This window comes from Sarcophilus harrisii, chromosome 2, assembly GCF_902635505.1.
Source record: "Sarcophilus harrisii chromosome 2, mSarHar1.11, whole genome shotgun sequence".
Lineage (NCBI taxonomy): Eukaryota > Metazoa > Chordata > Mammalia > Dasyuromorphia > Dasyuridae > Sarcophilus > Sarcophilus harrisii.
This window is the reverse complement of record NC_045427.1, coordinates 448,931,820-448,957,597: the sequence shown is the minus strand read 5'-3', so window position 1 is coordinate 448,957,597 and position 25,778 is coordinate 448,931,820. Positions and strand designations below refer to the sequence as shown.

General features: G+C 35.0%; 2 protein-coding genes across 5 annotated transcripts in view; both read left to right on the top strand.

Moving 5' to 3' along the window:
- Positions 1-17,075, top strand: part of SCAI (suppressor of cancer cell invasion) — a 197,040-nt gene extending 179,965 nt beyond the window's left edge. For both annotated transcript variants that reach the window (XM_031954294.1, XM_031954293.1), the window contains one exon: positions 7,296-17,075. In XM_031954294.1, the coding sequence (XP_031810154.1) occupies positions 7,296-7,445 (150 nt within the window). In that variant the 3' untranslated portion in view covers positions 7,446-17,075. The remainder of the gene's footprint in view (positions 1-7,295) is intronic.
- Positions 17,076-20,431: 3,356 nt separating this feature from the next.
- Positions 20,432-25,778, top strand: part of GOLGA1 (golgin A1) — a 53,063-nt gene continuing 47,716 nt past the window's right edge. The window contains exons 1-3 of one of the 3 annotated variants that reach the window (XM_023494116.2): positions 20,432-20,516; positions 21,302-21,619; positions 23,505-23,595. In XM_023494116.2, the coding sequence (XP_023349884.1) occupies positions 21,485-21,619; positions 23,505-23,595 (226 nt within the window). In that variant the 5' untranslated portion in view covers positions 20,432-20,516; positions 21,302-21,484. Of the gene's footprint in view, positions 20,517-21,301; positions 21,620-21,840; positions 21,894-23,504; positions 23,596-25,778 lie in introns of those variants that run through there. The other 2 variants (XM_031954290.1, XM_023494117.2) reach the window with 2 other exon arrangements.

Sequence of the window (25,778 nt, the reverse complement as noted above, 5' to 3'; positions counted from 1 at the left end):
AGGAGGGGAAAAATTGGAACAAAAGGTTTAGCAATTGTCAATGCTGTAAAATTACCCATACATAAAACTTGTAAATAAAAAGCTATTAAAAAAAAAAAAGAAATGTTAGCTTTGGCAATAAGAAAAGAAAAAGATTAAAGGAATTAGAGTAGGTCATGAGGAAACCAAATTATCACTCTTTGCAGATGATATGATGAATCTTAGAGAATCAACTAAAAAGCTACTAGAAACAATTCACAACTTTAGTAAAGTGGCAGGGTACAAAATAAATCCACATAAATCATCAACATTTTTATATATTACCAACGAAGTCCAGCAACAAGGGATACAAACAGAAATTCCATTCAAAATGTTGATCATATAAAATATTTATCAATCTATCTGCCAAAGGAAAGTCAAAAACTATATGAACAGAAATACAAAACACTTTCCACACAAATAAAGTCAAATCTAATGAGTTGAAATAATATCAAGTGCCTATGGGTAGGCCGAACAAATATAATAAAGATGACAATACTATCTAAATTAATCTACTTATTTAGTGTCATACACTCAAACTCCAAGAAATTATTTTATAGATCTAGAAAAAATAATAACAAAGTTCACCTGGAAGAGCAAAAGGTCAAGAATTTCAAGAGAATTAATGGAAAAAACTACCAAAGAAGGTGGCTTAGCTATGCCAGACCTAAAACTATATTATAAAGCAGCAGTCATCAAAGCCATTTGGTAGTGGTTAAAATATAGAGTGGTCTATCAGTGGAATAGGTCAGGTTCACAGGACAAAATAGTCAATAACTATAGCACCCTAATCTTTGACAATCCCAAAAACCCCAGCTTTGGAGAGAAGAACTTGCTATTTGTGAAAAACTGCTGAGAAAATTGGAAACTAGTATGGAAGAAATTGGGGCTTGACCCACATTTAACACCACATACCAAGATAAGATCTAAATGGGTTCATAATTTAGACTTTTAAAGAGTAATATTATAAGCAGATTAGAAGAACATAGGATTAGTTTACCTCTCATATCTATGGAGAAGGAAGGAATTTATGTCCAAAGAAGAACTGTACCTCATAATTGAACACCAGATAGATAATTTTGATTAAGTTAAGTTAAAAAGTTTTTGCAAAACAAAACTAATTCAGACAAGATCAGAAGGGAGGTAATACATTGGGAAATCATTTTTACATCTAAGGGTTCTGATTAGTCTAATTTCTATTTTCTATTTTTCTAACATTCTGTTATCCTCTTCCATTTTATGGTGAGTTTATCCCATTCACATCCACAATTATTGTGTATTTCCTTCCATCCCATTCTCTTATGCTTTTCTTTCATTTTCCCCCATACCCTCTTTATTTTTTTTTCCTGAGGCAATTGGGGTTAAGTGACTTGCCCAGGGTCACACAGCTAGGAAGTGTTAAGTGTCTAAAGTCAGATTTGAACTCAGGTCCTTCTGACTTCAGGGCTGGTACTCTATCCACTGCTCCATCTAGCTTCCCCCCTGATTAGTCTAATTTCTAAAATATATAGAAAATTGAATCAAATTTATAAGAATTTAGGCTATTCTCCAATTGATAAATGATCAAAGTATATGAATAGACAATTTTCAGATAAAGGAATTGAAACCTTTTCTAGTCATATGAGAAGATGCTCTAAATCAGTATTGATTAGAGAAATGCAAATTAAGACAACTCTAAGGTACCATTATACATTTGTTAGATTAGCTAAGATGACAGGAAAAGATAATAGTGAATGTTGGAGGGGATAATCCAGCCATTCTGGAGAGCAGTTTAGAACTATGCACAAAGAGTTATTAATCTGTGCATACCTTTTGATCCAGCAGTGTTATTACTGGGCTTTTATCCCAAAGAGATCTTAAAGGAGGGAAAGGGACCCACATGTGCAAAAATGTTTGTGGTAGCCCTTTTTATAGTGATAAGAAACTGGAAATTGAATGGATGCCCATCTGGAGAATGGCTGAATAAATTATGGTATATGAATGTTCTGGAATGTTATTGTTCTGTAAGAAATTACCAATAGGATGATTTCACAGAGGCCTAGAGAGAGATCTACATAAATTGATGCTAAGTGAAGTGAGTAGAACAAAGATCATTGTACACGATTATAGGTGTACATATTATATTATTATACGAAGATTAATTCTAATGGATGTGGCTCTTCTGTACAATGAGATAATTGATGTCGCCTACCTAGTTTAGATATCAGTACCATGTCTATAATATAAAAGGAATTTGGTAGGAGTCCTTCATTCCCTATTTTTTCAAATAGTTTATAAAACATTGGAGTTAATTGTTCTTTAAATGTTTGGTAGAATTCACATGTAAATCCATCTGGTCCTGAGGATTTTTTCTTAGGGATTTGATTAATAGCTTGTTCTATTTCATTTTCTAAAATGGGATTATTTAAGCAATTTATTTCCTCCTCTATTAATCTGGGCAGCCTATATTTTTGAAGGTAGTTATCCATTTCATTTAGGTTATCAAATTTATTGGCACAAAGTTGGGCTGGGTAACTCCTAATTATTGCTCTAATTTCCTCTTCTTTAGTGGAGAATTCTCCCTTTTCATTTCTAAGACTAACAATTTGATTTTCCTCTTTCCTTTTTCTAATCGAATTTTCCAAAGATTTATCTGTTTTGTTGGTTTTTTCCCATAAAACCAACTCTTAGTTTTATTTATTAATTCAATAGTTTTTTACTTTCAATTTTATTAATTTCTCCTTTTAATTTTAGAATTTCAAGTTTAGTATTTGATTAGGGCGTTTTAATTTGCTCTTTTTCTAGCTTTTTAAGTTACAAGCCCAATTCATTGATCTTCTCTTTCTCTATTTTATTCAAGTAAACCTCTAGAGATATAAAATTTTCCCTTATTACCGCTTTGGATTCATCCCACAAATTTTGGCATGTTGTCTCATTGTTGTCATTCTCTTGGGTGAAATTATTAATTGTGTCTGTGATTTGCTGTTGCACCCATTCATTTTTTAGAATGAGATTATTTAGTTTCCAATTACTTTTTGGTCTATTTTCTCCTAGTTTTTTGTCAAATGTAATTTTTATTACATCATGATCTGAAAAGAATGCATTTAATATTTTTGCCTTTCTGCATTTAATTTTGAGGTCTTTATGTCTTAATATAATGTTTCAATTTTTGTATAGGTTCCATGAACTGCTGAAAAGAAAGTGTACTCCTTTCTGTCTCCATTTAGTTTTCTCCAAAGAGCTATCATACCTAACTTTTCTAATATTCTTTTTACCTCTTTAACTTCATATTTGTTTTGTGATTTAATTTATCAAATTCTCAGCGTGCAAGGTTGAGATCTCCCACTATTATAGTTTTGCTGTCTATTTCTTCTTGCACCTCTCTTAACTTCTCCTTTAAGGAATTTAGATGTTATACCACTTGGTGCATATATGTTTTGTACTGATATTGCTTCACTGTCTATGCTACCCTTTAGCAAGATGATATCGTTTCCTTCCTTATCTCTTTTCATCAGATCAATTTTTGCTTTTGCTTGATCTGAGATCAGGATGGCTCCCCCTTCTTTTTTTACTTCACCTGAAGTGTAATAGATTCTACTCCAGCCTTTTACCTTTACTCTGTATGTATTGCCCTGCTTCAAGTGTGTTTCTTGCAAACAACATATTGTAGAATTCTGGCTTTTGATCCAGTCAGCTATCTGCTTCCACTTTATGGGAGAGTTCATCCCATTCATATTTATAGTTAAAACTACTAATTCTGTGTTTCCTGCCATCTTATTATCCCTTTTTCCTTTTACTTTTCTTTTTTCTTTTTATTTTTCTTTTTCTTTCCCCCATTACCCTTCTCCCCAGTATTAAAGTTACGGGCACCACTTGCCTCCCACAGCTCTCCCTCTTTAGAATCCGTTTTGAGTCCCTCCCCTTTTCGCATACTTTTCTCTTGTTATTTTTGTATTCCCTTCTATTTAACCTGCCCTTTTCCTTTTCCCTTTTCCTCTCCCACTTTTTAATGAGGTGAGAGAAGTTTCTCTGTAAACCAAATAAGTAATTTATTTTTTCTTTGAGCCAGATTTGATGAGAGTAAGATTCACACAATGTTCCTCCCTCTCCCTTAATTCCCTCAGATATGATAGGTTTCCTTTGCCTCTTTGTGAGATGTAATTTCCCTCTTTTTACCTCCACTTTTCCCTTTTTCCTGATACAATCCCCTTTCTACTTCTAATTCCCTTTTTTAAATATTACAATAATAAAATCAAATTTTACATGGGCTCTTTATGTATGCCCATAACAGAAATACAGTTCTTAAGAGTTTTTTTTATGCTCCTCTTGAGTCCTGTTTTTGGAGGTCAGATTTTTTTTAGCTCTGGTTTTTTCATTAGAAATAAATGGAATTCACATGTTTCATTAAATGTCCATCTTCTTCCCTGGTAGAAAATGCTCAGCTTAGCTGGATACTTTATTCTTGGCTGCATTCCAAGTTCTTTTGCCTTTCGGAATATCAGATTCCAGGCCCTTTGATCCTTTAATGTGGAAGCTGCTAGATCCTGAGTGATTCTTATTGTGGCTCCTCGGTATTTGAATTGTTTTTTTCTAGCTGCTTTCAATATTTTTCCCTTAGTCTTATAGTTCTGTAATGTAGTCACAATATTCTTTGGAGTATATTTATTGTTGGGTCTCTTTAAGAAGGTATTTGATGAATTCTTTCAATGTCTATTTTACCCTCTGATTCTATTACATCTGGGCAGTTCTCTTTGATGATTTCCTGAAAAATACTGTCTAGGCTTTTTTCTTCATCATAATTTTCAGGAAATCCAATAATCCTCAGATTATCTCTCCTACATCTATTTTTCCAGGTCTGTTGTTTTTCCAAGTAGATATGTAACATTTTTTTCTATTTTTTCATTTTTTTTGGTTTTGCTTGACTGATTCTTGATGTCTCATCAAATCATTTTCATTTGTTTGGTTCTGATTTTTAATGAGTTATGTTCTTCATTTACTTCTTTTACTTCTTTTTGTATATGACCAATTGAGTCTTCAAATGAGTTGTTTTCTATGGATTTTTTTTCCATTTCACAAATATTTTTTAATGAGTTATTTTCTTATTCCAATTCACAAATCCTTCTTTCCTGGGAGTTCTTTATCTTTTCCAATTCACAAATTCTGTTTCCCTGGGAGTTCTTTACCTTTTCTATTTCACATTTCAAGTTGTTTTCTTTTTCAAATCTTTCTTTTAATGAGTTATATGCCTCTTTCATACTCTCTTGCAGAGCTTCTCTTTACTTTTCCTATTTTTCTTCTAGCTCTCTTTTAAGATCTTTTCTCATTTCTTCTAGGAGAGCATTGTGTGGTGGGGACCAAGTTATATTCCCCTTTGGGGTTTTGTCTGGAGATTGTCTGCTATTAGTCTCCTCAGTGCTGGAAGTCTGTTCTCTTTCAGTATAGATGCTATCTATAATTAGAGTTCACTTTGCTTTTTTACTAATTTTTTTAAAAAGCTCTTGAGGTCTACCTTCAGGGCAAGGAGGTTTCCAGCTCCCTCTGCAAAACAGGGATGGACATCCTGCCACTATGCTGTGGAAGAGCGGGTGTCCTGGGAAGAGCGACTGCTTGCTGCAGAGTGCAGCTATGCTGTGATCCTAGGGCTGGTTGTGATTGTGCTGAGTTCCTCCCGGTGTTGAGTGGGTATGGCCAGGTCCTGTTAAACTGCGGTGTTTTGGGGGGTACACTCTACCTTTGACATTTGTATAACTTCTCTGCTGCTCTACTGCTTTGCAACCAAAGCAAAGCAGCCAGCCTGTGGTAGAGTCCTCCTTGCAGATTCTCCCCTCTTTTTCTCCTTACTCCTCTACTCCCCTCCCACCCCCCCTACTGCATGGAGTATTGTGGCCTCCATGTTCTGCCTCCTTGCCTGCACTGGCCCCCTCTCGCCCAATCAGGACAAATCTTTTCTGGTGATCTTCCAGATTATCTTTGGCTGATAATTTGTTGTTCTCCCAATATTCTTGGATTCTACCAGTCAAGCACTATTTCAGAGGCTGAATTTGGTAACTAGTAATGAGGATAGTAGGGGAGCTCATAATGAAGCATTTGTCCTCTTCACCATCTTGGTTCTGCCCCTGAGTATGGCTTTTATATAATGATCATGAAGTAATTCTACTAATTCTCTAGCTCTTTTTCCTGCATTAAAAACCACAAATAAGTTCCTTAGAGTTCTTTATATTTAGCCTATTTTTTTGACTTGTCAAATTTTTCTGTAACAAGATGTTATATATGAGATGTTATAATATGAGATTAACTATGAGAGTTAAACTTAAAAACCACAGAACATTATAGGTTTACTACCTCCAAAGGTTGTAATTTTGATTGATAAATACAGATCTGTTATGGGCTAGCAAGACTCCTATTAATCACATTAGAGTTTTAAAACTTTTCAATTTATTACTGTAGTTCCTAGTTCTTCACCCTTCCTATCCTAGTTACTGTGAGCTTTCCTCACTGTAATATATTCAATCCTTTTTTCTTCTCTCTGTACATTCTTTCCTTGAGCAATATCATACATTCTTATAACTTCAATAAACATTTCTAAATAGATGATTCCTTTATCTTGAGGACTAGTCCTGCCTTTTCTGTCAAGTATGCTATATGCTCTGTGTGTGTGTGTGTGTGTGTATGCAGTAGTTTCATGGTCGGTTTTTCACTTCATCAATCCATTCTGCATGGCTCTCCTAATTTAAATTCCTTAGAAGAAAGTTCTCATCATGTCATTTCCATTTCCCTTCTCTAAACTTTTCAAACTTGTATCTAAGGCTTTCCCTTATTCCAGTCTTCAGTTTGCAGTCTCACCACCCCACTACTTTCCTGTATTACAGCAAACTACTACAAATTTTTCCCATTCTTCAAAAAGTTGTTCAAACTTTTCAGCCTCTTTAGTCTGACATAAAATGTTATCCTATGAATCTCTGTAGCACTTGATACTGCCTTTAATTGCATCTAATCATATTCTTCAAATTATTGTTATTATTATTTGGGTTATTTTTAATGTTTCCCCTACTTAATTATAAACATCTTGGAGAGTTTGCCTTGCTCATTTTTGTATCTTTGTTGCCTGTTAAATAGTAAAAAGATATTGCATGAATGCATGAATGAATAAAATAGGTATTAGGAACTTTTTCCTGTATATATGGAAAGATGAGATATAATTTATTGTCCTTAGCCTGAAATGCAGTTATTCACAATTAATTTTTGTATGTGATTTCTCTTTATTAGACCATAAAATTTTACTCCTCTTCTTTTTCTAGCAGGAAACCCGAAATTATCCAGAAACATATCCTCAGCTGCCAAGGGATGAAACAGTTGAAAATCCTCATCTTCAGAAGCACATTTTGGAGCTGGCGTCCATCCTGGATGTGCGAAATGTTTTCTTTGAGAATACTATAGATGACTATTAATTGAACTCTTGTTGAAACTGTGTTTCATTAGCCACAAATTTTAAATGGTGCAGTTTTTTAATGTGATGATACATAGTGGCATTAAATTTTTATTTTTAAATTTAGGACCACCATTTTACAGACAACTCAAATTAATATTCTTCTGACAGATAGGGTAACTTTTGTAATTCAATCTTTGCGATCTTTTAAAAGCTAGAATAACCCTGAAAATTTTTGTTGTTGTTGTTGTTGTTGTTTTGTTGTCATTTACAAGTTGAAGAGTCCCAGCTTCAACAACTGGTCCTAAATTCAAACACGTAATCAGTAACCACTCTCACCCAGAGAAGAATAAATCCTTTATTTTTGTATAATGAGAAAAATCTAACAGTGATATTTTATCCTGAAAAGTCTGGATTTGGAAAAATGTAGAATTGTTCACAAAGATGAACCAAATCAACTTAGACCAATACTAGGAAAAACAAAAGCATAGCCCTTCCATAACACTTGTTTTCACTCAATATCATTATTTAAACAGGGGGAAAAGACTGATTCTTTGAATTGATATAATTTGTCTCCTTTCATCATTTATATTCTTCAAATTTTACCAGATTTTTAGATCTTATGGAGAAGGATTTGCTGCTTTGAATTTTTCTTGAAAATTTGAAGTGGTACATGACAATGTGTTAGTTATATGTAGCTTTTTCTGTCACCACATGTATGTGTCTTATTTTCTAACTCTTTTCCATATTGTCAATCATTTGAAAACCACATTTCAAATTGTGAAGTCTGAAGAACAAACCCCCTCTAGCAAAATGTCATGATGTCCTGGTTATTGGCTCTACAGTACATTGACGCCAACAGAAAAAATGTGAATATAACTCTTTACCTAGCAGGACCAAATTTGTAAACTGAGTTTTTATCTGTGACTTCTCTATGCACAAGGATGCAAGTAGAAAAAGAATGAAGTTTTAATTTTGTCTGTGCCCAGCCCTAAATCTGTGTAGTTTGAAATGTAGGGCTGTCATTACTTTTGAATATAAGGAAGAAGGGAGAAAAACCTGATGAGGGAAAATTAATATTGAATATATAGGGGACCTTTTGTATCTACACACACACTTTTTTGTGGGGGGTAAGGAGGGTTGCTAGAGATGGTTTTGTTTCTTTCTGTTTTCTATTCATCATTCTATCCAGCAAGGAATCAACCTTTTTTCCCCTCATTGAGTTATATGGGAATGTATTCTTTTAATTGTACTGTATTATAAATCTAAAGCATATAGCAGAAAATTGATTAGCCATAATGCGCATTAATACCATCTGGATAGACCTATGTGCTGTCTCCCTCAGCCTAGAAAGAAACAAATCAAGTGATTACTTTTGTTATTTATACCCTATTTTGTTTACTTAGGCCCTTGCTCTTACTCACCTTGTTTAGAGCCATGCCACAGTTTGTTTGTGTTAATCTGTTTTATGTTACTCAGAAAGAAAATCTAATTTGCCAGTTTATTCTGTGAAATATTGAAGGATTAGGTAGTAGTTGTAAACTTTAGTATTTTAAAATATACAAAATGGCTTATTTTGAAGAAAGAATTCAGTGTTTAGTAGATCTCTTTTCTTTTTCAGATAAGGATGATTTTTTTTTTTTTTTGAGTAACTGATTCCATTTTGTAATGCTTTTTGCCTGGCACTGAGAACTTAGAAACAGGATGGCATTGGTCCCTTGAACTCAAGTCAGGGATTATTAAAAAATAAACAAAATTTTGAGATACAGATGCCCTTAGTACATTTCCCATTTTGGCAAAGTTTGAAAGACCGCTTACCCAAAGCAGTATTCTAATTTTGTTGTGTATATGAAGAACACTATTCTCAAAGCCAGGAGCCTGGACTACCAGGACCGTGCCTTTGGTTAACTAGGCAAAAAATAAAATCTGATTTGAACCTCAGAAGTCATTTAGTCCAACCCATGCCTGAAAATGAATTTTCTCTACAATTTCTCCAACAAGTAGTGATTTGATCTTCACTTGAACACCTCTGGTGACACTGAACCAACTACCTCCTGAGGCAACTCATCCTACTTTTGGACTGCTCATACTATTAGAAAGTGTTCCTTTATGTAAAGCCTAAATTTGTCTTTTTAACTTCCATTTAATGCTCCTATTTATGCCTTGGAGAATTGGGCAGGACAAAACTAAATCCTTGAGCCTGGCCATTAGTTCTCTCTCAGAAGTCTCTTCTAGCTAAACATCACTTATATCTTCTCTGGCTCGTTCTGACATCTTCTCACCATTCCATTTACCCTCCTTTATCTGTATTCCAATTTGTCAATATCCTTCATAAAATGTGGTACCTGGAACTCAATACATGCATACTGACAAGGGCAAAGTACATCATTCTGTACACTATGCTTTTTTTGTAAATACAATCCAGAGATTGCAGCATTTGTTTTTGGTTGCCATGTCATTCAGTTGATTAATACTGAGCTTTTAGTCACTTCTACCTGGTCTTAGTTTTCTTTTTTAAAATGAAGTTGTACTAGGTGCTCCCTGAGGTCTCTTGCAGCACTATAATTCTAAGACAGCTATTTATTTCAAAAAGAGAATGATGTTCTGAGCAAATACTTGTAATTTAAATGCATAAATACTATTTTCATGCTCCAGAAGCAGTCCATGCCCCTGTTAATGCTAGAAATCTTCAACCAGGGTCAATAACCAAGCAATAAGGACTGCTTACCTAAGCATATTTATTCCAACAAAGATTGATGCACAATTTTGCTCCTTGGGTTAAAATACATTTTGCTGTTTTGTAGCAGTTTTCTCTTGGTAATAGTTGATCTCTAAATGGATATTGAAAGGAATCATGAAAAGAATAGAAAGATACTAAAAACTACAAAATCAGGACTCCACAAAATAAATTTTAAGCACAATAGTTTTATCACTACTAATTTTCATAATAACTATAGTAATAATGATATTTGTATGATGTTTTCAATTAATTGATAATAATATTTTATCCTTATAACTTTAAGGCAAATAAGATATGTATTATTCCTGTTTTTCCAGGTAAAGAAACTGGACCCCAGAGTCTTTGATACTCATTTAAAATCACATGTTTAGTGCTGGAGCCAGATCCAGAATCAAGGAAATTTTAACTATCATCCCAGCATTTTTTCACACTAGACTATACACTTCTATAGAGTTTTTTTGTTTTGTTTTGTTTTGTTTTTTTTTTAGCCGTGGCACTTGCTTTAGAACTTGTGAGGTGTTTTTTGTTTGTTTGTTTGTTTTGGTCAAATTGCACAAAACACTGATTCAAAAACAGTTGTGTGAAATTGAGAAACTGAAAATTCAGCATACATATGCAAGTTATTTATTTATTTATTTTTTGCTTAGGAGTAAAGTGACATACTTAAACTTGCATGAATTTATTTTTAGCAGGGCAAGATTCGTTTTTGAAGTGTATTTCCTAAAAAGATAGGAGCTTGACATTAAAAACTGAAAAAAGCATTAGCACATTTGATCTTTTTTGTACCTTCCATAAGTTTTACCAAGCTGAAACATTTTGGAGTCTGTCGATGTAAAATACCTAAGTCCCAGTCAATTTCTCTCATAGGATTCATTTTTCTTTTTTTTTTTTTTTTTCTTGCGTTTTAATTCCCTGAAATAGATAAGAATTATATTGTATTTGTGTGGCACAGATGGAAAGAGCACACCTGATTTGGAGTGGGTCCTGCGGATAGATTAGTAATCAAACTTTCTCAACCAATTCCTTTCTGTCATATATCTGTCCTTGCCAATTAGCCCTGCTTACTGTAAGTTAATTATTTTCTGAGTGATTGATTGCCTTTAAGAGGGCATTAGATTGTGTTGACAATTCTTTGTGGGAGAACTGGCACCAAAGTTGCATGCAGCTAACCCTGATCAAAATGAGATGTGTTCCATTCTGTTCAATAGAAATTTATAAACACCACTCTGTGTAGCCCTACTCAGTTCCAGGATTTAAAAGCATACTAAGTGCAGAACAATGATAACTGAATTTGTGGGGCACTTCTTTTTAGCTGGTTCATGCTATTGCTCCACTAACAGACTTAGGTAAACCCAAGTTATTTTGACTTTGATATGAATGATACTAGGGCTTTCCTATTAGTTGATTATGGCATGTTGAGTGGGTTTATATATGCTTGTATGTGTGTGTGTGCATTCACGTGTTGGGAAAGTATGCAGTATCCTTTTGAGGGACTGTGATTCTATAGTTGCCATTATTTATTTTAAATCTTTTTCCTTGTAATGATATATACGTATATATATTTTTGTGATGCTTGATGCAATCTTGTGTGTGTACATGTATGTATATGTGTATATATTTGTAAATACATTGGTATGAAGTGATACAGTATGTGTATATTATATACCACATGGCTCTTGTGGCATGAATCTATTTTTGTTCATTGAGGACGTCAGAATGGCATCATTCATGCTGTGCTTATAAAGGTGGTGGCTGTAATCCTTTCAAGAGCCTCTATTTTGAGGGGCTCGTGTTTGGGTCAATAATTGGAAATTAAAATTAGAACCAGACAATCTCAGCAAAAGAGCCCTTCTTTCACATTTTGCAAATAATCAGGAATTCTCATTTAAGTTTTTGATAAATTTGTGAAATATATCTGGAGACTGGGTATCTGAAATGATTCACATCTTAAATGAGGGCACTTGCTGGTACTGTTTAAGTCTCTTATTTCCTGATATGAAGTGAGATATCATTTGTACTTAGTGGACACCCATTAGGGCCTTTATTATGGGAGTGTGGATAACATTTGAATATGAAAGGTCACTTGTTCTTTAAAAAAGGAAAATTATTTCCCAACTGCACTGAAACCTGATACTGGATTTAATTTTTTTTTTTTTTTTCTTTTTTCCTGTGCTTTGTTTTTATCTGTGTGCATCTTGGTGAGGCAGGGAGGACATTTACTATTTTCTGACTTCTGCTTTCGGGGCAGCCCTAGGAAAAAATGCTTAAGGTAGGTGAGCTGCAATTTCACCAGTTTCTGCTTGTTCTGAAACAGTCTGTACTTACAGCAATTGGGGATATACCCATCTTGACATTTTTCATTGTAAAGCCTTCTGTTTAGATCAAAAATAGCAATTGGATAGGACACCATTTAAATTAGTGTTAGGTGTGTTTAGATTAAACAATGCCAGTCTCCAATAATTAGAAAGAAATAGTGTAAAAGTTGGTTTCTCTGTGAAACCATTTAGTGCCTTCATTTGGTTAACTTGAGAGCTGAAATTGGGTCCCCCTAGTGTTAGGTATGTAGTAATATCGGATATTGCTGTTGATAACCACCCAAAACTGAAGAGGGAAAAAAAATTACTGGACTCCAGCAAGAATAATGGATAGCTTTGTGATCTTATGCCCATTTTAGACCTTGGAATACAGTTGATCATGCAATGTTAAATGATTTGGAAGATACCACCATCTTTAGACAGCATGTATATTTGCATGGAATAGTTCAAGAGATGCTCAGTATTTGCTTTGCATTTGAGGTGCTTTCATTATAGAAATTTAGATTAGTTGTAATTTTTACAAAATGAAACTTCAATCAACCAATTCTCTTTTATTGATTGAGAAAAAAATTTATTTCCCAAATTGTTAGTTATTGTTGTTTCTTTGTTTTTTGTTTTTTGGGTTTTTTTGCTGTGCTAACAGGCAAAATTTGTAATGTTTTCAGTTATAAAATATAATTGAAAGTGATGATTCAAATACTTAGCAGTTTTTTGTTCTTAATAAAGGAATTTTAGAATTTCACATACCTGCAAATTAGTGCAGATATTTAATTCATATTTTGTTTCTGTAAGAAAAAGTAAGACATTGCAATTGAATACCAAAAAAATGAGGGATATTTTATTTAGTTTAATGAAAATGATTTGCCTTCAGTATGGATTTTCTTTTGAGAACAGTAACTACAAAAAGTACTGGGTAGATAAGCTAATAATTCCTATTGTGATATATTCCTTTGGCCCAAAAGTTGGAAGGCTAGTTCTTATTTTTTGCATTTAGTAGAGCACAGATTTGAAATCCATACCCTAGGAAAACAAGTCTTTCCTTCCTTATAGTTTTCTGTACTTTTTATAAATTAGTACTTCGTAAATGAAGGTGCTGCCTCCCCAATTTCCTTTCAAATATTGATTCTTCTTTCCTTTTTACTAGTTCCTGCAGTTGAGTTAAAAATCTGAAAATCATAATGTCTCATTGTGGTCTCATTGGGGTTTGTATACATAAAACTATTGTAGAATGGGGAAAGCAGTATATGTGCATGGGCATGTGTGTATGTAAATAAAATCAGTCACCAACTCAGTAGCAAGGAAAAGAGTATTAAGAAAAAGTGTGGAGAAAATACCTTTAAGAAAATAAAAATGTTTTAAATTAAGTGGGACTGATTTTCTGCAGCATTAAAACATTTTATTTGAAACTGTATATATGAAACACGTTTATGCTTTTGATTATTGATTTTATTTTTCATTTCAAATTGCTGTGTAGTATTGATTTTTGGGGGGGGTTCCATTTCTACTTGACAATGTTACTTGAACACTTGATTGAAATATCATTTTAAAATTTCACATGATGTTTTCTTTTATTTTATCAGTTTGATAAGCAAAGACATTTTTAAAACATAAAATGTTTGTATAGTAGTTTCTTCTTTTTCTTTTAAAGTTATTTTTGGTCTGCCAACTAATTTTCAGTTGTGAATTTTTTCTTTCTGGACATGGTTGATATCCTAAAATCAGTAATCACTTACATACAAAGAGTAAAAAGTGCTAGGGATTTCTGGGTCCAATATCATAAATAAAATATATAACTAGGCTCCTTGAATACTATACTATTGGGAGGGCGGCTAAAGTAGTTGGAGTTAAGTGACTTGCCCAGTCTTGTCCATTTACTAGCCACACACTAACTAGTAAAGGACTATGGTTGGATTTGAACTCAGGTCTTCCTAATTCTCTATTCACTCAATCCTCATCCACTGCATCACCTACCTACCCCCATGATATTATACCATTTTCAAACTAACTTTAGAGAATTTATGAAGAAAAAACTTAGGTCTTACTCCTGGAAGTGAGATCTTAAAACTTAGTTTTTTTCACCTACCTAATTTCCATTTGCTTTTAGGACTATTCTGAATCCTCTCCTTCCTCAGTATTTGAAAACTTAAGAATGCCAATGCTATGTTCTATATATTTTAAACTTTCTTGAACATAATGATATAATAGGCCAGCATTTAAGAATGGAAGTTGATAACCCCAGGGGAGAGAATTCTGAATAGAAAAGATCATTTTGTTAAAATAAATTTACCCAATATATCCTCCATCTTTTCTTCCTTTAAAACACATTAAAGAAATTGCAAAAAGATAGCCTAATAAGTTCCTTTTAGGCTGTTTTGGGTGAGAAGCAATCCCTGAGACTCGGTTAGCAAGAAAAGAGGATTTTTCTTTTTCATGATTCAAGATTAAAAGCTATTTCTTATATTGTCATTATGTAGAATTGTTTATTTATGCCTCTAAAGTAATATTTTAGGACTTTTCTTTTTACACTGACCTGAATGCATTCTTTATAGAGTCATTTAAACTCTTATTCCTGGTTCTATGAGTGCTTTCTGTTTCCACAGAACTTACCATTGGTCAGTAAACCATTCTGAAGAGAAAGAATAACTTACATTTCTACTTTTAATACTTGGAGATGTATGAAACAGTTCCTTACAACAACTCTGTGAAATAAAGAATGTAGTTATTAAGCCCATTTTACATATGAGGAAAAGGATCAAAAATTTTGAAAATTGTTATCGAGATGGAAAGACCTTAAGTAATGGGAAACATAATTTCTGAAAACTTTTTTTTCACCATTTATTTTACCATATTAGGGAGCTTTCTTAGGGTACGTTCCATATAAGTGCAGATGAGCATTTGTTTTGCAATTTATACTCTTAAGGAGTGGCTGACAGCAATGAAAGGTTAAGCAGCTGACCCAAGATTACTGAAAATATTTGAGACAAGTCTTGAACCCAACCTTTGCTCGCTCCTAAGTCCAGCTCCTATCCACCTTGCCAGAGCTTTCTCTCGATATTTACATTTCAGTTGGCAAGATGACAATGAAATATGCTGTCACATGTATTTGGGTTATCTACCTTCATCTTGATGATTGGGCCTAATCAATTATCTAGAACCTAATGTTTAAAGGAATCAGCAATAGCCTAATCTATTGAGGACAGTAAGTGCAGGCTGTTCATTATCATCCCTTATATTTGCATAAGTAGAGCAAATATCCATCTTTTTAAGGTAAAGAAACAAAGTCAGGGATATTGGGACTTTGTCTAAGACCACAAATGTAATAAATGACAGAACAAGGGATTAAAACATGGGTCATTTGACTCTTATCTTTAGTGTTCTTCATAGTACACCAGAGTCTACATGGAATGATTGAGATTTTACCTCATTCATGTAAAACTCATTAAACCTCAAGATAGCCATGTAATAACTAAAAATATAGTTGCATCTGTTTTTCATGGAAATTATTGTAAACTTTTTTCCTCATACTGTGGTTATTAGAAATTAATACTTTTTTGTTTATATACATAATTATATTTGGAAATCATGATAACTTGATTTCCTAGTGATATATATTTTTTTTTTACTGTGGCAAATACTTGTCTATAACTGAAATGTTTCTGAATTGTGGAACAAGTTATAAGGATTATACACCTGTATATCTTTTAGGAGCTCTCCAGAAGAGACTGAAGCACAAAAAATTTTACATGGTTTCAATCCTTTTTTAAGTGCTGCAAGTCTGTAGTGCATATGATGTAACTGTAAGTGTAAGAACCTACTTAGCATTCTCAGTCTCTGTAATCTTTGATACATTGTCTTGTTTGCCCATTTGTGTTAAAACTTTAAGGAATCATGTATTTTTAAAAATGACTTGAAAAATCAAGCCCATTAACTTAGTCTCATCAGGTGGCAGTTATCTGGATTCATTCATTTCACAATGTGTTGTCAGATTCAATTTTGAGGAAATATTGCTACCAGTAACTAAAAAAATGTTGCTTTGTCAGTACCAGTTCATATATTTGACATGAAAATCTGATATCTTACATTTGTGATATTGTATAGGCCTTGTATGTTGAAGCATCTCAGTTGCTTAAGCCATACTGTTAACAAATGTTTCCAGTTTGTTTCATCCCATTAGATAAACTTTTCCAGTTCTTAAATCTGTTACTATTGCTATTTCATAGTCTGTGCTTCATTCACCCTTGTACTTCAGTAAATGAACTCAAAAGTAAAAAAAACAAAACACTGTGATTCTGCAGAGCTAATGGCAGCAGGACCATGTCTTTCCTAGATTTTGTTCTTTTGAAAAGCATCTGTCACATTCAAGGTGCTTGAAAAAAAGCTATGTATCGTACTGTTTATATTGCATTGAAATACAAGATTATGGAGGGTTTGATTTTTGCTGTCAGTGTATTAAAGCTATTTTCTCATTGATAAATGTTCTCTAGGAATGTGACTACCTTCATCATTTGTGAACTATTATTGTACATGAATTTTGTATCTGGAATCCACACGTATATTATGTGTACTATCAATATAAAAATAAACATATTTGCTTAAAGTGCTGGTTCTTTGTCAGATTGTCAGACATCATGATTCTGAGTTTCTCACTTAATTCAAATTCTTGAAAAGATCTGTAATATCATATCTGTTAAATATTCCCTCTACTGAGAGATCATCCACACCCACAGTCTCCATATTAATATATGGTTTCATAAAAAGCTATAACCAAAAAAAAAAAAAATCATTCTTTGGTGGCCAGACTTTTCTTAGCATCTAGCTAGCTGATGCTTGGTGCTATGACAACAGAAAAGGTATCTTTTACTAGACTGAGATCCAAAATCTTTCTAGCTTAACATATTTTTAAGCTTGTGTTCTGTGGTTACAGTCTTCAAGAATCCAGAGTTACACACTGTTTAACTGTCACCTAATTCCTGTCTCTTCCCCCACAAAACAAGAGACTTTGAGGGGCAGTGACTAGAAAATTGATCTTAGAGTCAGAAACTTCCGTGTCTCCCCACTTACTGGCTGTATGTGTCCAGTGACTTAACCTTTCATTCAATGAAATACTGACTGACTGCCACTCTGAACCTAGAGAGGGAAGTTAGTTATAAGTTTGCTAAAGAGGTGCCAAACTAACTTTCAAAAAGTTGCCTTTTATATCAATGACTGAATACCGTCTTTCCCTGACATGATAATCATGAGTTATAATTATCAGTATAAATGCCATAAGCATCCAGCCAGCTCCATTGAAATCTATTCCAAAGGTTACACTTGGACCCCATTTACTTTCCCCAGCCTCAGAAAGTTGTTTATATTCTTCACTCATTTTGTCTCGCTTCTTTACCCTATTTTCTATCTGACATCATAATCCTATTTGTGTATGGAGGCTAGGTAGGCAGTGGATAGATAGAATGTTGGACTTGGAGTGAGAAAGACCTGAATTAAAATTCTGCCTCTCCAACGTAATAGCTGCATGACCTTATTAATTAACCTCTTTCCGTCTGAATTTCCTTATTTGTAAAATGAGGATAATAGCAGCACCTACTTCACAGCGTTGTATCAAATGAAATAGCATGTGGAAAATGTTTTGCAAATCTCAGTGTCATGTAAATATGACATGTCTCATTAGATTGAAGGGCCTTTTGCTTTTCATGTTTGCTTCTAATCACCGAACACAGCTCATTGGATTTAGTTGGTATTCCGTGAACATTTGTCGGGTTGATTGTTTTCTGTATGCTATTCAGAGACAAACGTGGAAGTCGTTTCACATTAATTAAAAAAAAAAAAATTTGTGCCAAGAGCTCAGCTTACCTCTTCCGACAGACCTTAGAAAAGAACAATTTGACTGAAACAATGGGCGATGAGGCAGGTATTTCTAAATTTTATGGTTATCTTTATAAAGAATTCCTTCCCTTCTCCAAGGAAAAAATATTTGTAATAAAACATTTTTAAAAAGGAAAATCTGATAAGTATGCACGTTTCATACGTTGTTCCAACCCTCCGTAAAGGAGGAGGGAGGTACATTTCCCCATCTTTTGTCGAAAAAATAGTTATATAAAACCAACACATCGATTGAGTTTAGTGATTCTTTCTGCACCATTTCCAAGTGCTTTCACGAATGGCTGGACCATTGCATTCCTCTGTAAGCAATGTGCGCGTACCACCAGGGACTGGTTTTCTAACTATTCTCCCGTTTTACACACGGGCGAACTGAGGACCAGCGCTTTTTCCACAGGAACGCGTCCTTTTCTTTCCTCCGAGGCACGTCACTGGAACACCCGGTAACCTCCCGAGACCAAGGACGCCGCGTTCCAATTCTCTGACGTGGCCCAGCCCTCCCGCGCACGCGCCTAGTCGCTCAGGAGGGAGCGCTTACGTTTAACAGTCCTCGCCAGGCTCGCGCCGCGATCTAGTACCTCTCTATTCAATCAGAAAATAGGTAATGAGGAGAAAAGAAGGAAAAAAGTTAGTCGCTTCGCTGGACTGTAACGCATGCGCAGAGCCCTCAAAGCGCTCGGGCCGTCACAGTCACTTCCGGCGCCGCCTGCTGCGCTTCCGGGTCCGGGGCTGCTGTCGCCTCGGAGGTATTGCTGACACCTCCGCTGGGGCGCTGGGGACTGGGTTCCGGAAGTTGCCGCTGCCGCCACCCCACCTCCTCCTGGGAGACAGGGGCTTTGGCCGAGTCGGTGCGAGCCACAGGTGCGCGGGCCCGGAGCAGGAGTCCCTGGTCAGGCCGGTGTCCGCGGCAAGCGGGCGGGCTGAGGGTTCTCCCCCGAGAGGACCCCGAGCTGCGCACCAGGAGCCCTTCGGGGCCGGCTCCCCGCCCCGTCCTTGCATCCCTCAGGGAGTCAGAGGGGGCTGGTCTGCCTGCGGGTCTCTAAGGAGCCCCCTCCTGGGAGCCAGGAGGACTCGATTGCAGACCTGACTGCCACCGCCTCCCGGTGTCACCCTGGGCAAGTCACTTCCTCCTCCTCAGGCCTCAGTCTCCCAGTCTGTTAAGTGGTGGGGGGGGGAGTGGGTTTGGTGGTCTGAAGGGCCTGTGAGGCCCTCACCATCCTGTAGGGAGCCAAGCTTGTTTGTCCTGAAGCGATTCCTGCTCATTTCTAAACTCGAGACAGGGGACTGTACTGAAAATAGTTCTGGGTCTGTTGTCAGAAGATGTGGCTCGAGTTCTGGATTCTGCCCCGGTCAGTTGGACGAGCCACTTGCTTCCTTTGCACGATGGCATGATTGGCTTATATTTGTTTAGGAGGTCTCATTCTGTCCTAATTTATGAATTTAGCTGACAAAGCCCTTGATAGAGGAGGCGGAAAAAGATGATGAATGAAGAGGGAGAGCGCTCCAGAATTGTAAATGTCAGCAGTTCATTCCCACTTGGGGCTTTTGCTCTTTAGACTAAAAGCTTCATTAAATTTAGGGCTGCAGTTCTCCGGGGCGTTCTAAAGGTGAGCCTGGGAGAGAATGGCAGGCCAACGTCTGGCAACATAATCAGCTTATTATATGACCTTTGTGACTTGACAGAACAAATTAGGAAGTACATCCTGGTCAGTGGATTCTGGCTTATTTTATTTTTGTCTTTTTCTTTTAGTAGCTGTTTTTCTTTCCTCTTCGATGCTTGGGAAGTAGAATTTCAAATCAAGATTCAGCACTGAGTCCTGAATCTGCTTACTTAGCTATGAAACTTTGCCTCCTAAGCCTCAGTTTCTTTATCTTTAAAATGAGGATATTGGGTTTGATGAACCATTCTAGCTCTAAGTTCTATGATCCTATGGGGAAAAAAAGTTAAGAATATTTTTTTCATCAGCCAATAGAAGCACAAGGCAAATCAGACTACTAAAATGTGAAATGTAATAGTACAATATGTTTGTAGTATGTTTCCTCTGAATTAAAATTGGTAGAGGAAACATCAAATGTATTTTGTTTTTGCCTTCTTCACACAGGACAGAATGCAGTAACAAGAAAGCTGATTTTATGTCTGATACATATATATAAAAAAGAGGTGAGTGGGTAATTCAAAATAATTGAAGGTAATGAATTGTGGAGTTTTTCCAAATTGCACAAGTTTAAATGAATATCGAGTGGTAAAAGAGATCGTCTTCATATTTGTGTCAAGTTCTCAGAACAAAGTTTGGCAGTGATAATTCTTCACATACAAGACAGGTGATGATTACAACTCAGTATTGATGTTCTGCAGACTAGTGGGAGGAAAGAGATTTGAATCTGAGATATATTAATATGCTATTTCTGCCACAGGAATAAAAAGTATAGTTTGGGGTAATTCTTATCAGATTACTTCAGGAAAAAAATCATATTTGGTTACATTAATTGAAAATTTATAAAGGTCCAAATGCCTGAATCATATTGCTTACCTGCTTACCTTTGGGATACTAGTCTTGAATAGAGAGAGACCCAATTAAAAACTATCCAGAGCTTCTATATATGCCTTTGATCATTGTTTAGATCTCTGTTCCTTGCCTGTCTCTGTTCCTTCCCTTCACTACTGAACTGAAAATCTCTAGTTAATTTACAAATAGCTCTCTAGGTCACCTTGTAAACATGGTTACTTTAAGTATTTGAATAAATATATTACAGCTTTTTTGGTTACCTAAGTAGTTTCTTCCATTTATATTTGTTAATTTCATGTATTAACTGTATTTTATTAATTATCTGTCTAAAATCTTGAAGCCTGAAGTTCAGACCTATCCCCTTTCTGCCCCTCACCTTTTACTCCCTCTAAAAAAAGATGCCCCCAACTCAGAACTCTCTCTTTTTTGCTTTGTATAGATACTGTGATGTCTTGAACCCTTGGAGGGTTTTGAAAGTTCATCAGGTTTAAATGGAAATTTTGGCTGCTGAGAGCTGTTTAATGGCCCTTCAGTGATTCACCAGTAGATTCTAGGGCATCATTTCTTTGGTTTAGTGGGAGAGGTGGGGGGAAAAATCAACTAAGATAGCCCCATCTGGAAAATGTTTGCCAAACTTAAAAAGAAGATTGCGGAGGAGGCTGCCATTGCACCCCGGCCAGGAGGAGCTGCACGAATCCCAAGGTCTATCAGCAAGGAATCTGTTGCTTCTGTGGGGGCTGACTCAGGAGATGATTTTGTAAGTAACTCTTCCTTTTGGTTATTTAGCATGACCTGTCCTATGCTCTTTTGGATATTTTTCTTGATGCTATAGAGGATGGTTTTGATAAGGGCTTCCTTTTGATCTGTATTTTTTTTTTTTTTTAATTGGATTTCATAATTTTAGCCATTTAAACAGTTTAAGTCTCAATCTTATTCTGGGATTTTTCTCTTAGTTGTGAGCAGATCACTCTCTTATAGGTTAAGGAAAACCTCCCTAACAAGACCAAAATTGGAATGGACTGGCTTGAGAGGTAATGAGATTCCCATTTGGGGGTTTTGAATAAATAAAAAGTTGGATGTCCACTTGTTCAGAATAGTTTAGAGGGGATTTTTGGTCAGTTACTATTGGGGCTAGATGGCTTTTGAGGTCTCTTCCAAATCTGGGATTCCTTATATTCCCCATTCTTCTTAAGAGTCTGATAAGTGTGTGCCCCTGGCTATTATTTCCTCAGGTATATTCATTTTGAATGTCACTGAATACTGAACATTGTAGAATGAGAGATAGACTAGGTATATTAACTGTTTATCTATATACCCTGTATTCTTTCTCATTGAACTGCTAAACTTGTCAGTTGTGACTTTACTGGAGAAGGTGGAATGGGCTCTATAGTCTTAAAACTAATTTGTAGTTTAAAACACTAAAAACTAAGAAGTCAGTGCATTTGAGGAAATGATATTCTTGTGGATTACAGAGTTCCTTTGTTGAGTGACTGAAGCGGTCTTTCAAGTCAGATCACTCTTCCCATTTTTATGCCAGCTGGATCCTAGGTCGAATTACAAGGCAGTGGGTTGTTATTGTACATTGTAGGTATAGCAGGCTTCTAGATTTGAGTTTGCATTGGCTACCAGATATTAACAGGAAATACAAGTACACTTGTGCATCAGGCAGGAGGATATAGTTACCAATACTAACACTCTGGCAAGAGTCCTGTTTTTCCTTGATGCTAGATTGCAGCAAGCACAGTCTTTTCTAACAAATCAAGGCTAAGGGTATTGCAATAAAAAGTCTTATATTTAGAAACTGTAATTGGGAAAATCTCTCTCTTTGAAGCTTCTGACTTAATTGATTTGCTCTATCAAACATATGTCCAAAACAAATTATTTACTAACAATAGTAAAGTTCCCCATACCTGTCTCTAATGTGTTACAGTTTAAGTTATTGGGTAAGAATTTCTATTAATATCATTGTAGTGTTTTTTTAGTTGCAGACCTAGTCTTTTCTCCTTCTTTAAAGTAAATAATGCCTGTCTTGTGCTGTCACCATATTTTAGGACTGTATGCTTTGGAAAAAGTATTAAGAAGTAATTACTTTTTTGATTGTTGCTGTTAACATATTTTATCCCATATATAAGAAGTTTGGCTTTGCCATTTTAAGTTAAGATCTTGAGTAAAGTCACCTTTTCTTGGCTTCATGTTACTCACCTGTCAAATGTGAGACAGCTGAGAATATATGATCTCAGGGTCCCATTTATCACTAACATTCTATTAGTCTTTGAGTTTACAATGGATTTCTTCTAAGCAATCTGTATTCTAAGAAAGAGTCACATATCTTATGGGACATTCTAAAACAGAGGTTCAAGCCCATATTATTTATCCCACAAGTCCTTTCTAAGATCTGTAAAGCAAATGAACATAGGTAGTGTTATTTCCACTTTACAGGCAGAAAAACAGGCCCAGAAAAGCCCAGGGACTCTGTTAAGGTCACACAGTTAACAGCATAGTTCTGCCTAATGTAGATGGTCTGAGCTTCTCGTTCAGTGTTTACTTCTCAAATTACTGTGAAATTATTCCTCATTTGACTCTCCAGAAATGTTTAAACAGTATTTTTCAGAAATTATTTATAATTCTTTATAACTTGACAGGCTTCTGATGGAAGCAGTTCTCGAGAAGACCTTTCATCCCAGCTATTTAGAAGAAATGAACAGATAAGGAAACTAGAGGCTAAACTTTCTGGTAGGTTCATTAATTTGTAAGAAAATAAATACAACATTCCTGTGTCTTAAAAAGCAAAACATTTAAACTATGTCATAATTTAGATAATACCTGAATTAGAGATTTGTTTTTAGGGGTCTTAGCTTTTCAGGCATATTATCAGTTTCTTTTTTTAAAAAATCATTTAGAGTAGATTGTTTAAATTACACAAAAAGTCCTACTTTCTTTTTTTAAAAAAAATTTTTGGTTTGAATTTTTGATGTCATCAGTATGGAGAAACTTTCCCACTTCAGAAACTCCTTTCCACTGAAGCATATTGACAATTCATCTGTAAGTCAGAGTCTTAGAGCTACCTAAAGCTCTTAAGAAGTTAAATGACTTACAATCATACCATTAGTATGAGGGGGGGGAAAGGTTATAAATCCAGGTTTTCCTGACTCAGATGGTGACCCTTTGTCTGCTCAGCTACACTGGACTTCTAAATGCATGGAATAGCGTCAACTTATGTCTAAGGATTTAGGAAGTGAGCACATTCTCAATCTCCTCATTATTCTGCCTTGTGGTACTTGTATCAGAGTAGCCGAAGGCCAGAAACATTTAAAGCAAAATTGATGTTGATTTGAGTTCAAGCCAAGTTAAAGACTATATGTCAATCCTTTCATAAGGGTCAATCCAGATTAGTGCCAGAAACTAATTATCAAAATATTGCCTACGTGGTGATGAATTTTTGGGGCCATAGCAGTTTGTGAAAATCTCATAAGACTTGGAAAAATTTCAATTTGTGTTGATGAAAGGAACATCCAAGTCAGTAAAATCAAAGATCATTGAAATAAGATGCAGCTTTAGTAAAATTTGTATATTGATGTTTATATATACTAACACTGATTTTCATAAACTAAATAAACATAAATGGTCAGCAAATTCTCTTATATTTTTATTTTTTTTTAAAGCTGTGAAAGTTGGGTTTTTTTCCTAAACAATTGAGCTTAGCTTCTAGTGAACACTGAAGAGATCATGCACTACCTGAACTACCTATAAATGTCGTTATTTTATATGAGTGGGGTAGTCTGGAGACTTATTTTTTGTAAATCTTTCTGAATTTCTGTGACTGTATGATTATAAATGGAAAAAAATGATATCCTTGCATTCTATTAACAGTAAATTCAATACTGTCTGATTTGAATGTTTTTCTTCTTAGGGTTATAGCAAGAGTTATTACTTAGCATATGTTTTAAAGATTAGAAGACTAAGACAACTTTTACTGGTTACAGTAATTTGTTGTAATAGAAGTATAAGATATTAAGAATATTCATATAAGGCAAATATGCCCATTTGCGCAAGATAATTCCAAGAAGAGGCAGTAGTAATGAAAGCAGTAAAGCAAGCTAAAGGAATAATGAACTGCTGTTGCATAAGAAAGAAAATTTTGGAGTAAAGGTATGATTTCTTTCTAACTAGGAATATTTTCATGTATCATTAATGACTTTTTGTAACACATTTCCAATTTTTAGTTTCCATTGACATTTTTCTTAGGCTAAAATTTTTCTCCAGACCATACCTATGATGGTCTTTATTAATTAATTATTAATTATATTTATCATAATTAATGATGATTAATGTTTGGAAGTTGAGTTTTTTAGTACTCCTTGTATTTAGTCCAATAAGGCAGAGTTTCTTCTTAATGAATAGAATGTCTCTTACTGTTATAACTGCAGACTGATGTTATAAAGATTTTACTTCTTTGGACAATTCAGGAATATCTTTTTTGGCTTGTGTTTATGTCTTCAATCTTAATGTTATTCACTATATCCTTTTTATGAAGATTATAGTAGTAGACTTTTGAACTCGATATATTTGTAATGAATTCAGTTATGTCATTGTTACTCAGGCTGTTTTCTTTGGTAGATTTCCCATTTATACACTTCCCATTATACTTTATCTGGGATGGAGGTGATGTACCCTAGATTCTAGAAAGCTGTGTCAATAGATCCCATGCTCTGATGGATCTAACCAAATTGGAAAAGTCTTAGTATGGACCCAGTAAAGAAATCATGAATTTGTTGTCAGAAGACTAGCCTAACTGAGTGTAAAGGTACTCATCACTTTTGAATTTTGGCCTGTGTATAATGAATATTTTTAGCTTTTAGCTACTGAGGCATGGAAGAGTTGCCATTTATATTAGGGGAAGAAATAGCTATCCTGAT